This window comes from Diabrotica virgifera, chromosome 8 (assembly GCF_917563875.1).
Source record: "Diabrotica virgifera virgifera chromosome 8, PGI_DIABVI_V3a".
In the NCBI taxonomy this organism is placed as follows: Eukaryota; Metazoa; Arthropoda; class Insecta; order Coleoptera; family Chrysomelidae; genus Diabrotica; species Diabrotica virgifera.
In genome coordinates this window covers 89,449,125-89,466,450 of record NC_065450.1, presented here as the reverse complement: position 1 = coordinate 89,466,450, position 17,326 = coordinate 89,449,125, and the positions used below count along the sequence as shown (strand labels likewise).

The following is a 17,326-nucleotide window of genomic DNA, read 5'->3' as shown; positions in this document are numbered from 1 at the left end:
GATACGGCCATGCGGTGAAAGTTGTAATCACCGGCTTAGAGTAGAGGAACAGCGTTGCCCTGTGAGACGAACTACCGTAGTTAATGAACAATGGCAGCCCCAACAGTTACAACACGCCCAAGAAGATGATCCATGTATAAAAAGAGTATTGGATTGGATGCGTCGAGGTGAGAGACCTAGTTGGCAAAACATTAGTGCATGTAGTCCGGAAGTCAAGGCCTACTGGAGCCAATGGAATTTCCTGATACTAAAAGATGATCTTTTGTACAGAACCTTTGAGAACGATGATGGTACAGAATCTAAGCTTCAGTTGATTGTACCTAAAAGTAAAGTGTCAGAAGTATTGCGTCAGTTGCATGACGGTACATCAGGTGGACACTTTGGTATTACGAAGACTCTGCAAAAGGTTCGAGAACGGTTCTATTGGGTGAACTGTAAAGATGATGTAAGAAGATGGTGCCAGAAATGTGAACTGTGTGCATCCGGTAATGGTCCAGTTGGTAAAAAGAGAGCACCCATGAGACAGTACAATGTTGGAAGTCCTATGGAAAGAGTAGCAATCGACATTGCAGGTCCATTTCCAGAAACCGATGCTGGAAATAAATACATTCTGGTAGCCATGGACTATTTTACGAAATGGACCGAGGCCTATGCATTACCGAATCAAGAAGCTGCTACCGTTGCAGAGGTACTTGTTAAAGAATTCTTCAGCCGATTTGGTGTTCCCTTGGAGATCCACTCCGACCAAGGGCGAAACTTTGAGTCAGCTCTTTTCCAAAACGTTTGTAAATTGATTGGTGCCAATAAGACCAGAACAACACCCCTGCATCCTCAATCAGATGGAATGGTCGAGAGGATGAACCGAACGATGGGTAAACACTTGTCCAAAGTTGTATCTGAACATCAGCGAGATTGGGACCAACACATTCATTTATTCCTGATGGCCTACCGCTCGGCCGTGAATGAAACTACAGGTCAAACACCAACCTGCCTGATGTTGGGTCGTGAAGTTCGTTTGCCCTGCGACCTAGAGTTTGGCTGCAGACCTTCCGAGGAATATGTTGCAGGCGAAGAATACGTAGACCGCCTGAAGTTACGAATGAACAACATTCATGAACTTGCCCGACAACACATCCAGATAGCCAGTGACAGAATGAAAGATCAATATGATTCTCGCTGCAAGAATGAAAGCTTCGAAGTAGGTGATCTTGTCTGGCTTTATAATCCACAACGTCGTCGAGGCCTGTGTCCTAAACTGCAAAGACAATGGGAAGGTCCGTATGAAGTTAAGAAGAAAATAAATGACGTAATATACAGAATTAAGAAGTTACCAAACGGTAAACCAAAAGTTATTCACATAAATCGTCTTGCACCATATGCTGGCTCAAATGAAACAGAGGAAGCCCGAGTCCTCCAACAGGAGATGAAAGATGCACCACAGCCAAGTTTTAAGGAATTTATGTCAAATTACGCAGAAAGAAAGAGTGCTAGATTCGGCGTGACCACAGAAGTTCAGCAAGATCTGTTTGGTGTTCCAGAAAACGTCTCTCTAGCCCACTGTGTTGCACAAGACCTCGAGATGACTAAAGGAATCTCGTCCGTATTCAATAGAAAGTTCGGCCGCCTGGACGAGTTAAGGAATCAACAACCTAAAATTGGAAGAGTATTGCGATTGGAAGATGGTCCTCGATCTTTGCTGTATATAGTGACCAGGAAGTCTTATACGGACACGCCAAGCTACGAGAACATATGGCGTGCTCTAACTAATTTGAAGAAAATGGTCTGTAATTATGACATCAAAGATTTGGCTTTACCAAAAATTGGCCATGCAGTAGAAAATCTGGATTGGAAGATTGTGAGAAGCATGCTGGAAGTGATCTTCAGAGAAACTGGCGTACGGATTACTGTGTGTTGCATGAACCCGAAGATGTCATACCCTTCAAAGACAGTAGACTGTTACTTCTTTTCTAGGGGTGTATGCAGAGCTGGAGAATCCTGTAGATTCCGCCATCCTGGGCCATCTAGAGTTGCTGATCGGGACGCTCAGATCTTAAGAGGGGAGCAGTGTAACAAAATAATTATTGACCTACCCTCGTATACCAGCTCCCGTCTCCGCACAGACAGAACACTATCGATGTTTCGAGATACGCCGATGCAGCGCCGATGACGTGCAAGCGGTCACATGGACATAGCTGGAGATATATAGATATTTCTGGAATATCTGTATCGCATATATAAATAGGACATATTTGTAAATAGAGTTAGTCTTAAGCTAAAGTTTGTAAAGTAAACTTGTATAAATAAAAAATAAAGTCGTATATAAATTACGAACCGCTAGTTTGATTGTAATTAGAAGTAATTATAGTAAATAACCGCTACAATACATTTTTTTGATAAAATTAATACTTTTCGATTTATTCGCTATCGAAAGTGTTGGTTTTATATAGAAAAAATCAATGTTTTTCGATATATACTCATTTACCATTCACTCAATTTTTGCCGTAGAAAAAATTTTTTCAAAACAATTTCTTGGGAATTAAATAACCTACAATTTCATATAAAAACATTTTTTCGTATATCTGATGCTAATCTTTCTATTTTGAAGAAAATGGCATTTTTTACCAAACTACAAAAAGTCGTTATTAGCTTTTAACTCTAGTTTTTTAAAAACTAATCATTCTAAGCCAGTCAAACTTTTAAAATCTATTAATAATACATAAATAAAGAAGAATTAATAAGGCCAATGACTAAAAGCAAAGCTAACTTACATTATTATGCTTCCAATTGGATTTCCTTTTTTTTTTTGAAAAACATATATTGATTTTTTAACCGTAACCTTTTTAATTTTTATCTTAGAAAGTTTGTTAAAAAATAATTTTGTAGGTTTTTACAAGATCTATAAGACTATTAATACCAAATCCTTTTAAAATCCTCAGTCGCAAAAAGTGGTGACTCTGAAAGGGTTGGTAAATGTGATTTTTGCATGTTATTACAAGTTTTAATTGTCAATAGCACACTCAATTTTTACCGCAGAGAAAATTTTTGCAAACCACGTTCTTGGGAATTAAATAAGCTACAATTTTATATTTAAATATTTTTTTGTATCTCTGATGATAATCTTTATATTCTGAAGAAAAGGGAATTTTTTACCAAACTTCAAAAATTCGATATTTGTTTTGACTCCATTTTTTAAAAAACTAATCATTCTAAAGCCAGTTAAACTTCTAGAACCTATTAATAATACATAAGTAAAGAAGACGAAATAAGGTCAATGACTAATTTTAATTAGGGTGGTGATTAGGGGTTTGCTTTCGATCACTTTTTCGCTGAAAAATATAGGGTCTGACATTCTTTTCATTCTAAGCCACCTAATTTTTGAGCTAAAGACTTTCTTTTTATTTCTGAAGATAGATATTTTTAAATACTTCAAATTAGTTTAAACAAGTGATCCTCGAAAAGTGCATAGTTTTCCCGTCTTTTGACTTTGAAACTACAATATTTAGCATTTGCCGAAGAAGAGCTAACATATAATAAAGTATAGCTCGATTACTTTTGATCTTAAAGAAAATTTAAAAAAACGGTTTTGTTGATTTTTTCAAAAGGTACATTTTTGTTAAGAAAAGTTGTTTTGATAAAACAAAAACTTTTTGAGTTATTTGCAGAAAACTGATTAAAAACATTAATTTTTTTAATATAAAACTAACACTTTCGATAGCGAATAAATAGAAAACTATTAATTTTATCAAAAAAATGTATAGAACATTTTTTGCTTAGAATGAATGTTTTTACCAACTTTTGCGGTCAAAATATAATAAAAAATTTCACCCCCGACATGGGGTGGCAACCACCCCCATGGTAAAAACGCCTTTTGGCATCATATATATTTTGATCCTTGGACTATCCACTACTTATTCTCAAATTTTCAAGCAAATCGATCCATTCTGTAAAAATTGTGAGGTTTTGTCCTATTTTAAGCGTCATTACTTGGACTATTTTACAAATTGCAAAAAATAATTTACATGTGAATTATCACTACTAATTTTATTATGTATTTTCTATTTTGTTGTTTTTTTGTAGTGTATTAATAATTAAATAATTTTTAAGAAACCTCTTCACTATTTTTATTAATCAATTTTTAGCGTTTTATCTGAAGTAAAATCGGAATTCCAAAATAGAGATTACAATCGCGTTAAAATTATTTGTTAAAATGCTGAATACTACCCTTATATCGTTGTCTATTACGCCAGCCAAGCGACTCAAATTTATTTTTCAATCTTGGCAAAAATTTCAATAAATGTCGCCACCGTCCAGCCAGTTAGTACTTAGACTTGAGGGGCAAAGAGGTGTAAGTGGGCGGAGTTTAACACTGAATTCGGTTTTACCTAAAGGTGAGGTATCTATGTACTTATTAATCAATGGCCACGGTGAGCAGACCTAGAATCACTATTCGGTGTAGGTATCTGCTCGTTTGGGGTAGAATTAAAAGGATGGCTAAATATTATGCCGTTTTAATCAAGCGAAGAAAATTATGACAAGCAAATCAATTTACACCGCGTCGGCCAAGGTTTTTGTTTGTATTGAGCGTTGCTATGGGACTAAAGCCGCGTTCACTCAGCATGTAGGGACAACGCATTAACCAATCATTTTGACGTTCTATTGATGAAATATTAATTTCTTACTTCGGATACTTTCACAATTATCGTGTAGATGGCGCCAAGATTAATAGATTAATTTATAATTACATTTTACGGAACATTAAATAAACTTAAATTCAGTATTTAAAACGAAAGTATATTTAAGGTGAAAATATATACCACAGCTTTGACCAACTAATATTTTTTATAATTAATGTTTTTATTTTTAATTTTAAATTAATCACTGTGACATTTATGTCAAATTTCCAGTAAACGTTTACAGACTTGTTACTACTGGCGCTCGCGAATTTTTAAATATCCCCTCTACGTACGAGCTCACAGCGTATAAACTTAACTGCAAACAAATTCAACAAATTTTTCCTCATAAATTAGTTTTTTGCTACCGTCAAGTTTGGCAGGAGAGCGCTGTTGCCAAATAAAAAACACATATTTATTTACCAAAGCTGCTACAGCCTACACTGTTTATCTTTGTCGAAGAGTGTGAATCAAAGAACTATCTTTACTATAAGTTTCAAACTGACGTTGTCCGATATAAGGTTATGTAAGATGTTTGTTTGTTTATTTTTTTCTTCTTCTTTTATGGTCTTTCTGAGCTGTGCCCATTTAGCCAGCAACACTTCTTAAAATTAACGCCCAATTAAACCTACCATACAACAAGATAAGGATAGGGCAGGAAAAGTGAAGTTGGTGAAAAAATAAACTGTTGTTAAAATATAAAGTAAATAGATAAAATATAATTTGAAAGCAATAATTTGACATTACATATATCTAACCTCCAATATTATGACAGACGTCAGTAGTTACCATTTACCGTCTGACCAAATATAATAATGACGTTATTTATAAGTCACTACTGCTAGCCAATAAAATGCTCGTTGTAATTCTGATGATTCTCTATATATTTTTTCAAATTTAAAATATGGCAACAATTGGAAAATTACGTGCATTCCTTATTGTTTGACTTCTAGATTACCACATTTTGTTCCAATATGTATAATTTAAATAAAATTGATTCCAAGGGTATTTATTATATTCGATTATATGCAAACTGTAAATGATGCTTATCTTCACAGTGTGATAAAAATGTCACATAAAATGATGGGGTTTATTTCAAATATATCTTATTTTAGAGCTATACTATAGATGATACGATAAGATTTTATCTTTGTTACATTATTTCAAAAAAGCGTGTTATATACTCTTGACATTAAAATTCGTAAAAAATTGTGTAGAAAAATAATTATTTTTTCTTTTGCTATATCGATAATAAAACTATAGTTTAAGTATATCGATTTGATAAGATAATATTTTTAATGAATCAGCTCTGGGTATATTCTGCCTGGGTCTGAAAATTTTTTTAATTGCATGTTTTTAATTGATTAATTCCTCTAATGACATGTCTGCCTTTCTTTCTTTATACAGGGCGATTGATTAGTGTGATAAAGCTCCGTAGAGCCGCTATAGTAACAGATAGCAATAAAAGTTAATAACAAAAATTGTAGCCAATTTTGATTCACATTACTAAATTAGGTGTTCGATAACATAGCGGCAGACCAAACTTATGGTTTTTTAAATAGAACACCCTGTATTTTATTTTATTTTCGAAATCCTGTTAACTTCTCCATCACAAAAATATAAAGGTTTGTTATGTTATACAGGGTATTTACAAAGTTATAACAAATTTTATATGAAAATCGTAACAAGTTCAACTCCATGTATAAATAAAAATAAGCACAACAGCAATGGTTTATTGATGCCATATTTTTTTATTTATTGTCAAAATTTTCAAAAAATAATTGATATTGCTAATTTTCTTTATATCAAATACAGGATGATTCAAAACACAAGTACATTATTTTCTCAGTAATTTTAAATGGAACACCCTGTATTTTATATCACTATTGAAAAGTACTATTACCGTACTTTAATTTTTATCATCATCATTATCTCTTTGCCTTATCCCTATGCGGGGCCGGCTTCTCTAATTGCATTTCTCCACACAATTCTATCTTGGGTCATATCAATGTTAATCCCCTTTACCAACATGTCCTGCCTTATCGTCTCCCCCCAGGTTTTCTTTGGTCTTCCTCTCCTACTCCTGCCAGGAATCTGCACTTCAGCTATTCTTCGTATTGGGTGATTAACGTCTCGACGTTGAACATGACCAAACCATCTTAACCTATGCTCTCTCATTTTGGCATCAATTGGGGCCACACCTAGACTTCCCCTAATGTACTCATTTCTAATTTTATCCTTCTTTGTGACTCCACTCATCCATCTAAGCATTCTCATTTCCGCCACATGCATTCGTTGTTCCTCTTTCTTTTTCACTGCCCAACATTCAGTTCCGTGCATCATAGCCGGTCTTATGGCTGTTTTATAGAATTTTCCCTTCAACTTCATTGGAATTTTTCTGTCACACAACACACCACTCGCTTCTTTCCACTTCATCCATCCAGCCCTAATTCTACTGCATGCATCTCCATCTATTTCTCCATTACTCTGTAATACCGATCCTAGGTACTTAAAACTATTGCTTTTCACAATCATTTCACCATCCAAAGATACCATTTTATTTGTAGTAACTCCATCTTTAAATGAACATTCCAAATACTCTGTTTTTGTCCTACTAAGTTTTAAACCTTTTTCCTCCAGAGCTTGTCTCCACTGTTCCAGTTTTTGTTCTAAGTCTCTTTCACTATTTCCTATTAACACTACATCATCAGCATACATTAGGCACCATGGAATACTACCCTGTAGTTTCGATTTTATCTGGTCCAAAACTAATGAGAATAAATAAGGACTAAGCACCGAGCCTTGGTGCAATCCTACTTTCACCTGAAATTTATCAGTCTCTCCCACACCTGTCCTAACACTAGTCGTTACTCCCTCATACATATCTCTCACAATCTTTACATATTCGCCAGGGACTCCTTTCTTATTGAGAGCCCACCACAGAATCTCTCGAGGAACTCTATCATATGCTTTCTCAAGATCAATGAATACCATATGAGCGTTGGTCTCTTTATTCATGTATTTTTCCATCAGTTGCCTTACAATGAAAATTGCATCTGTTGTTGATCTGCCCTGCATAAAGCCAAATTGATTATCGGATATTTCGGTTTCTTCACGTATCCGTCTATCAATTACTCTCTCCCATATTTTCATGGTGTGACTAAGTAGTTTTATAGTCCTGTAGTTTGTGCATTGTTGTATGTCTCCCTTGTTTTTGTAGACAGGTACTAATATACTGCTTCTCCATTCGTCTGGCATTTGTCCAACTTCCATAATTCTGTTAAATAGACCTGCTAGCCAACTTATTCCTGTCTCTCCCAATGCTCTCCATACTTCCCCAGGAATATCATCTGGTCCTACTGCTTTTCATTTGTTTATTTTTTGAAGCGCTTGAGCCACTTCCTCGTTTGTTATTCTGGTAACCATTGCTGTTACTGTCTCCGTTAACTCGACAGGCTGTCTGTCAAATTCTTCATTTAATAAACTGTGAAAATACTTTCTCCATCTCTTTTTGACATCCTTTTCGTGAATTAGTATTTTATTATTTTCATCTCGGATACATCTAATCTGATTAAAATCTCTTGCTTTCTTTGCTCTCTGTTTGGCTATTTTATATATCTTTGCTTCGCCTTCCCTGGTATCAAGTTGATCGTATAGGTTTGAATACGTTTCTGCTTTAGCTTTTGCTACTGCTACTTTCGCTTCCTTTTTGGCGACCATATAGTTTTGAAGATCTATATCCGATCTGGTTTCTTGCCACTTTTTATATAATTTTCCCTTCTCTTTTATTTTTCCTTGTACTTCATTTGACCACCACCAAGTCTCTTTATCCTCAAACTTCTTTCCTGACGTTTTCCCAAGTATTTCAATAGCCGTCTCTCTAATAATATTGGCCATTTTTCTCCAAATTGTGTTCCAACGGCTTCCTTTCGTGTTCCAACATATTTTTTCTACTATTCTTTTCCTGAATAGACCTTTCTTCTCATCTTTTAGCGTCCATCACTTGATTTTTTGTGGTCCTCACCGTACTTTAATTTTTATATAACATACTATATGTCTAAATTTATGAGTTTTCGAGATATTTTCATTTTTCAGAGAAAATTATTAATTAGATGTCTAAATTTTTCCAAATTTTAAGTAAGCCATGAGATGACTGAATTTTCGAAAACTGACAGTTGTTCATCATAATAAAACTGTTTGTATATGGTGTTATTAAATAGTTGAGATGAATTTTACTGTTGATGAAATGGTAGATATGATCTGGATATTGGGGGAGTGCAATAAAAATGCGTTATTATCAGTAAGAATTTATCATGAAAGGTTCCCTGAAAGACGACAACCTACAACAGCAAGCTTTGAAATATTGAAGGATCGGTTTAACCGCACGGGTTCAGTTATGCATGAAAAACACGAACGAATAAAAAGAATTGTAACAGAGGAAAACGAAATAAATGTGTTGCTGGCAGTGACTGAAAATCGAAATCCTTTATTCAAATAGAAATCCTACTAACAATAAATATAAAAAGCTTAATTAAATGTAATATACAATATACAATACATGCAATATACAACACATACAGACTTATTAAAAATGATTTTTTAACCAGGTAAAACATAATATGTTTTTAGTAATTTTTTAAAAGTTGGAATTGTCACTGCATTCTTAACACTGGGGGGAAGGTGGTTTAATTCATTCATACATTTATAAAACAAGGATTTCATTGTAAGTACATACTATGTTTATTAGTTTTTTGAATGTCAAAATCTTCAATATTTCTCGTGGTATATGAATGAACTTTGACCCCTCAATGTAACATATTCATTAAAATATGCCGGCAACATTCCTTTTTTTTTTAAATTTAAATCCACATACAAGTATACGAAATATTTCCAAAGAAAAAGAACTTACTACTCTGTGCAAAGAATAATTCTTGCAAAAAAACAGAATGTAGCCTGCACTACTGCAAAAAAAATTAATTCAGGAAGATTTTGAAAAGAGAATATTATTTTGTGAATGGGCCTTAGATAAAATCAATCAACTTCGATAATGTACTATTTGGAGATGAAGTTACGTTTCATAAAAACGGTTCAGTTAATAGGCGTAACTTTCATTATTACGTCACAACTAATACATACCACATATTTACACACAGTCAAACTAGAAACTAGACAGTCGCTGAACGCGTGGGGAGGTATTGTTGGTAACTATGTCGTGGAACAATATTTTTTTGAAGAAAATCTATGTAAATGGTGAAATGTATTTAGATTTTTTGGTGAATCAATTGCCCATATTGGGAAGACGTTCCACTTCGCATAAATACGTGAAAAAATGTGGTTTTTGAATGACGGTGCTCCTTTTCACTGTAATGAATTGATTCAAAGTAAACTTGACGATCGGTTTCCTAACAGATGGATTGGAAGAAATGGATCAGTTCGTGGCCTCCCGGATCACCAGAATTTAATAAACTGGACTCATTTTTTTGGGGTTACGTTGAAAATGAAGTTTATAAAATACCTCCAACAATAAGAGATGAAATGAAAAATATAATACAAAGTGTATTTCGAAGTGTTAATTTACAAATGCTTCGTAGTGTTAGTAACTCATTCCACGACCGTTTTTAGGCGTTCATATATGTGTTAGGAGGTTATTTGGAGCACCTTATGTAAATTAAATATTTAAAATACTTTATTAAAAGTAGCTTTTAATTTTTTTAAAATGTTGTATTTTGTGTTGTTTTTTTTTGTAAAATTTATTACTGATAAATAATTATTTTTCTTTCTTTATTTGCTACATTGTTACATTGATTACCGGATTAAACCATTCAGGCCGATTGACGTAATGGTACGTTATTCAAAGAGAACTTTGACAGACGGGTACCGTACATGTACTACTTTGTATGCAATAACTTGGGACGGCTGCCGTATAAAAGTTTTACATCTTTTGCAATTTTTTCTGGACTGATGCCGTACATATACTGCTGTATTATACATCAGACTTCGCCAAATGTCGTAGATGTACAGCCGGTTCCTAAAAAAACTGATACGACTCTTAGTAAGATTTGATCATGTTGAGCAGTGTATTTGATTGATCTGACATTATATTTATTATGACAGACAAATAATAAAATAAACAAACAATAAGCAACTGATTACATATTATGTTAATTCATAAATTGTACTAATTATTAAGGTCTAAATGTTTATATTATTTTGAATTCCTGTATTTTATAAAGAGTATATTATAAATGATAGTTTTTACATCAAATAGATCACATAATTATTGTAAACGTGGATTATACAACAAATTATACAACAAATACACAACAAACGTCGATTACGTTACGAGAGTACTGTCATTTGAATCGTAATATGATTTTTTTCGAATCATGAAAAAACTAATAAGTATTTTAGAAAAATTTAAACGCAGGATGAAAGATTACATTATTACCGAGGGCGGAAAGCCCCTTAGAATAAACAATCAGTTTCTATTGAATGAAATATTTGAAATTAAATATCACACTTCTCTTTTATTTTCAGCCCTGTAACTTATTAAAATAAATATTATAGAAGTTTTCAGGGACTTTCAGCCCTCGGTAATAATATAGTCTTTCATTCGGAGCTTAAATTTTTCATAAATATTTATTAGTTTTCTCAGGATTCGAAAAAATGAATACCTACAATTAAAATACATTGAGAATTTTGACATGCGTCACAATTTTGCATTAACTCAATGTAAAATTCTAAACTGTTGAATTCCAGCTTCCCTAATTATTTGACATCAAAAGACATTAGAAACTATTTGTAGAGTATTGAAAACAACTGTTAAAATTGGTCTACATAATTAAACATATTCCAAAATTTTGTAAAAATGTAATACATTTCAGTTTTCAGCCCAAACTTAGGCCACACACAATGCAATAATGTTCACATTTTTGAACTGTCAATATTTTTATTTTATCATCTATTGTTTAAAAACAATACAGTTGATAAGATACCCTCAGCTGCGGAGAAAGTATTCCTAATAATAAAGATTTATAATAAAGTCTAATAACCGTGGAACAGAATAAGCTATCTGACAAATTTTAAGATTTGGCAGTGACATTGACAGTATGTAAATATTTAGTATTTATCCTTCAAAATACACTGCTCAATTTTCTACAAAATACGCTTCAAGAGTCGTATCAGTTTTTTTTGGAACCAGGTGTACGTCAGTAACATTTTCTTTGAAAGAGTGCTGTCGCACCTGTACGGCAGTTGGAAAACACATTAGTCTCAGTACGACCGACGTACAGGTACGACATTTATTATTTTTGGGGTTGTAAATAAAGAGCATTTGTAATTAATATGTTTCAATCTTGAATAAGTAAATAAGTAAGTAGCAAGAAACAAAGTATAAAAGCAAAGTTTTTAGATAGACTTTCTAAAAACGCATAATTCTCGCCTGCCGTTATAGTACGGCAACCGTCCCCACCCGTTGGATTCCTGACACCGTCCTAGACAGAGGCGCGCGATAAATCGGTCCGTCCTGAATTGGTTAATAATCAGTAATCGTAAATTGTCAGTTTTAGACAATGCAGTCATGGCTTACTTAAAATTTGAAAAAAAGTAAACATCTAATTAATAATTTGCTTTGAAAAATAAAAATATCTCAAAAACTAATAAAATTATACTTAGGGAATGTTATAAAATTAAAGTACGGTAAAGGCAGAAACACACTAGAGAGGCGCGGAAGCGACTCCACTCGTCGCATACTAGTCTAGCTCAGATTATTTACATTGTTTTTAATCTTCATGAACGCATTTAATGAGAATCTTTAATGAGAATATCAAGTCCTCTACACTGTTCTGTTTGTAACGGTTCACGTTACGAGATTAGATCTTTAATTATTTTTATAATTATTTTCCCTCGGTCTCTCATTTAAATTCTTTAATTTCTCGTAAAGGACTTCTTACGTGACGTCACACGTCGGGGCCGACGGAACAATTGTCGAATCGTTCCGTGACATTTAATTCATGTTCTGTGGTCGTTTGAGATGATCCTCTTGGAAGGGGAGAGAGAAGTTCCGTTTCACGTGGCACTTGTGGTTGGGGATTCAACGAGCATGGATGGGTGGCGTGTGCAAATAGTAGGTCAAATTTAGAGGTTAGACCTCCAATATGTGAATTTTGGAGTTTGGATCACCAAAAACTTATTTGGGGACGGAATAAGTAATTAATCCAATGGGATTTCTGCACAACATCATCGTATCACACGGTAAATAGCAATATCTGTTTTTTATAAATAGTTTTTATAACCACCTGTTGTCACTCTTGTTCCAGGTGACAAAATATATATTCTTTCTGATGTGTGTGATGTGTAAATTTAATCAGTGAATTGTTCTTTTAATTATTCTACTATCTATAAGTAATATCTTTTAATTATTCCCATATCTATAGATAATATTCATCCAGAGAAAATTCTAATAGTTTTAATTTTTTTTGGTTATACTAAAGTAACTTCCAATATCATTTATAAGTACCCTATAATAATTCCTTTAAAGAAATCATATTTATTCCAAATCCACGTGGCTGTAATTAGAAATTCTCACATAAAGTTGTCAAGGTTGTCTCATTCAGTAATTTCTTGTGCCTAACTAATGAGTTTTTTTTCATTACTATCTATCCAAAAAAAACACTTTCCTCGTTTTTTTTTCCTTTTCTTTGATTTGTTGTACACTTGAGAAATTGAAATAAACGGGAATTATGTTTTTTGTAGCCACCCATGTAAAAACTTAACAACACCTCGAAACACCGTGAGGCCAATCTCCAACCATAAGTCGCCAGGGAATACATATTTTTGGGAACAAGCTTTTTGGGAGCATTCCAGCTCCTTTTCGTCCTGCCACCTGGGCCTACGGAGGGCATGGGGCGCATCATCTTGATGCTCATTTCTGAGGATGCAGCAGCAGCCTCTTTAGGAGTCGTTTGGGAACATTTAGTGTTGTGCATTAAGTAACTTTTGGTTTTTATAGTTTAGACATTTGATTTAATGCACCATGTTAATTAAATTTTTTTCCAGATTTAGTTTACCTCTGGTTTTTTTTTAATATGACATATTTGTATATTATTGTATTTGGTTCCCAAATTTTGTATCTACGGTAACTTCTTGTGCACAGGAATAAGCCTAGAGAAAATTAGGTTTTTAATACTTTATTATTGCTTTGATATTGGTTTATGTAATTCGGGTAAATTTATTTTGTAATATTACTTGCTTGTTTCCCAAATATTTTATTGTTATTCGCTTTATTTCGATTGTTCGGTTAATTCGTCGTTACTTTATTTCATTGCATTTTCTCGGTTAATTTAGGTCATCGTTTCGGTATTAATTACTTCATTACTATCACTTTATTCATTTGTATATTTAACTTTATTTATTCATTATGGTATTTTCTCTTAGTGAGGCTTGGGCCTATTTATTTGTAGTATTTTCATCTTTGTCAGTTTCATTTAGTTGTACGTAGCGGGCGTACTATAACCATTTGGTAGAAGACTTATGTAATTTTGTACCCTATATGTGAGTGAGAGGTACTTATACCTGTAATTTTGTAACAGATAACATTATTGTTGTTATCTTAGATATAATTTTTGTATAACTTATGTCATTTTAGAGTCACATGATATGCACTTTATGTAACTCAGAGATTGTCAAAGATCTAGCAGTTATTTTTTAATAAATATTTATTTATTTTGTATATCAATTATTTTATTACTCCTTTATGTTCATTATTACAGGTTTGATATATTTAATATTTGACAGCAGTATAAGATACCTGGGAAAATGATCGAAGATCATTTTCATGGCGCCCATGATTTGTTAGATTTATTTATCTTGTTCGTCTTTAGCAATTATCCATCTTCGTTCAGTTTCAGTACATTATTCTTATTTTATTATTTCATCTTTTAGTCATCATTACTATCTATATAGAGCTACTGTTCTTCGACAGGCATTCAAACGAGCCGTATCCATCCTTGAGTGTCAAGTTGCTCTCTTGCATCTATAGCTAGCCAACTCTATTCAGTTTGCCTCTGTCTCTTCCCACTTCTACTTCTATCCCTTCTAATCCCCCTTTCTTCAGTACTACTGCAAAGTAGTATTTTTTATTTTTTATTACTTCGGCTTCAACGCTGAAGCCCCTTCATTTCTATTTTCAATATAGACACAACTATTGAGTGATAAGTAGTAATCATTTTTTTCATTACTTCTGTTGGAGTATATCACTCCAACAGAAGTTCACTTTTGTTACATGTTCGCGACGAGTCGCATCCGCGACTCTCTGCCTTATGGTGCTTTAGCTATGCGATTCTGCCTTATGGTACTTTTTATTAGTGATATAAAATACAGGGTGTTCCATTTAAAATTATTGAGGAAATAATGTACTTACGTTTTGAGTATTCGATATAAAAAAATTAGCAATTTTTTAAATTCAATTTTCAAAAAAATCATTTTTCAAAATTTTGACAATAAATGAAAAAATATGGCGTCAGTAATCTATTGTGCATATTTTTATTTATACAGTGAGTTGAACTTGTTACGATTTTGGTTATAACTTTGTTATAACTTAAATTGGTTATAACTTTGCAAATATCCTGTATAGTATAACATAACAAATCTCTATATTTTTGTGATGAAGAAGTTAAGAAAATTTCGAATATGAAATAAAATACAGGGTGTTCCATTAAAAAAACATAAGTTTGGTCTGCCACTATGTTATCGAACTCCCTGTAACATTCTAACTAATTTTGTAATGTGAAACTCAAAGTTGGCTAATGTTTCATTAACTTTTATTGCTATCTATGACTTTAGCGGATCTACTGAGCTTTATAACACTAATCAATCACCATGTATACTGAATACCGTAATTTATTTAGAAGAATATGTAACTGTTTGCTATGGATGAATAAATAATTTAAAAGCAAAGCTTACCTAATACATCTATAGCATATACTGGTCTCGTATTAGCAAAGGCGTCGAAATTCAAGCACCACAGCGCAACGCCTGATCCCAAGCCATGTAGGAGCACCAAGGGAGTTTTTTGAGACTCTGTGTTAAAGGAGAGTGTCCATATCTTGTCAGCAGGACCTACAACTGGTCCGATGTCTACATAAAATCCTTTGTATGGGACTTTCAGTACTGAAAAAATAATAAAATTTCTACATATCTGTCAAAATATTAACTTTAAACCAAGATATATGTACAGTAAGCGCCACGCTACTAGATACATGGGTAGGTATCTAATTGCTATGCTTATGGGCTAATCCGGTCCGTCCTCAGATGTGACTTTCATCCTTGTCATGTTACTGTCAAGAAACTATTCAAAATAATTGTTTTTCCATAAAAAGAATACATTAATTAATAGTATTGTTACTCTGCTTTAAAACAATTTTATTCAAACACCAAGAATATTTTTCCCCGGAAGCCGTCTGTTGTGAACCGGTTGTACTGCAGCCACTTGGCTTATTGTACATCTTCCATTCGTTTATGACACCCATTCCAGAATTCTGGAACCCTGTACCAGCTTGTACAGGTCTAGTGGGTGGGTGCCATATATATTTGGAGTCACTTCGACGTCTCCGAAAAGTGTTTGCCGCCTCCGATCCAATGCCTAACAGTCCCATTGTATGCAGGTGACCTATAACTGGCGCATGTCCAGTGAGGAAACCTGTTATGACTCTGAGCTGATTCCTGCTTGTTTTCAGCAGTAACTCAGCCCTACTAGCATATGTCCGTCCGATATACATCTTGCCATGTGTTTGACCGGGTACACTCTCCCAGTGTGAGTTGTGTTGACTTCGGATCCAGGCTTTTTTCGTTCGCCGACGGTGCTTTTTGGCACTCCCACGGCCGGCTCTGGACCCAGGTATTTTGTAGCTGATGCTCTCTTGGCAAGTGCGTCAGCTCTTTCATTGCCGTATATGCCCCGATGATCTGGAACCCATACCAGTATAACATATTATGTTGTGCCAGTCTGTCAAGTTCTTGTCGACATTCCCGCACCAGCCTAGAGTTCACCTTAGGGCTTATAAGAGCCCCAATGGCTGCTTGGCTATCTGTGCATATAACTAAATACAATATTAAAAAAACGAGCCTGTACCGCCACTAAGAAGAACAAAAAAATACACTTTCTTCAAATAAACTTTTTAATCCCCTGCCTAGATTTTGTGTCACATTGGATCTAGTAAAAATCGATTTTCTATAAAAAGAAATCAAACATATAAATAATCCCGACGCACTGTTGTCAAAGTTTCGCAGAACTTTCGAAAAAAGGTGTGCTACTATCTCCCGAAGTTATATTGATGACGCGCTACTGTTGGCTCTTAATATTCAGTTTGTATACATTTTCTAAGGTTCTAAACGTCACTAGACATAAAAATAAACATTGCAACAAGTGAAGGGTCCATGACTGTAATCGCTTAATGTTCCTATGTATCTAGTAGAATGGCGGTCACTGTATGTGGCTTAAATGTTGTATGGAAGCAATTTGACTAACATATGGTTAAGAATTTAGGAATGTTTATTAATATTTTACGTCGTTGGAAGCCAAAAAAGTAGATTAATAAGATTTGAGACCATATTTTATACCAGCAACAGCCCTATGATACGCCAAGGATCAGCAAATA

General features: G+C 33.8%; 1 protein-coding gene across 3 annotated transcripts in view; it reads right to left on the bottom strand.

The window, feature by feature from the left end:
* Nucleotides 1–17,326, bottom strand: part of LOC126890802 (1-acylglycerol-3-phosphate O-acyltransferase ABHD5) — a 114,415-nt gene that overhangs the window by 71,436 nt on the left and 25,653 nt on the right. For all 3 annotated transcript variants that reach the window (XM_050659994.1, XM_050659992.1, XM_050659993.1), the window contains exon 3: nucleotides 15,633–15,839. In XM_050659994.1, the coding sequence (XP_050515951.1) occupies nucleotides 15,633–15,839 (207 nt within the window). The remainder of the gene's footprint in view (nucleotides 1–15,632; nucleotides 15,840–17,326) is intronic.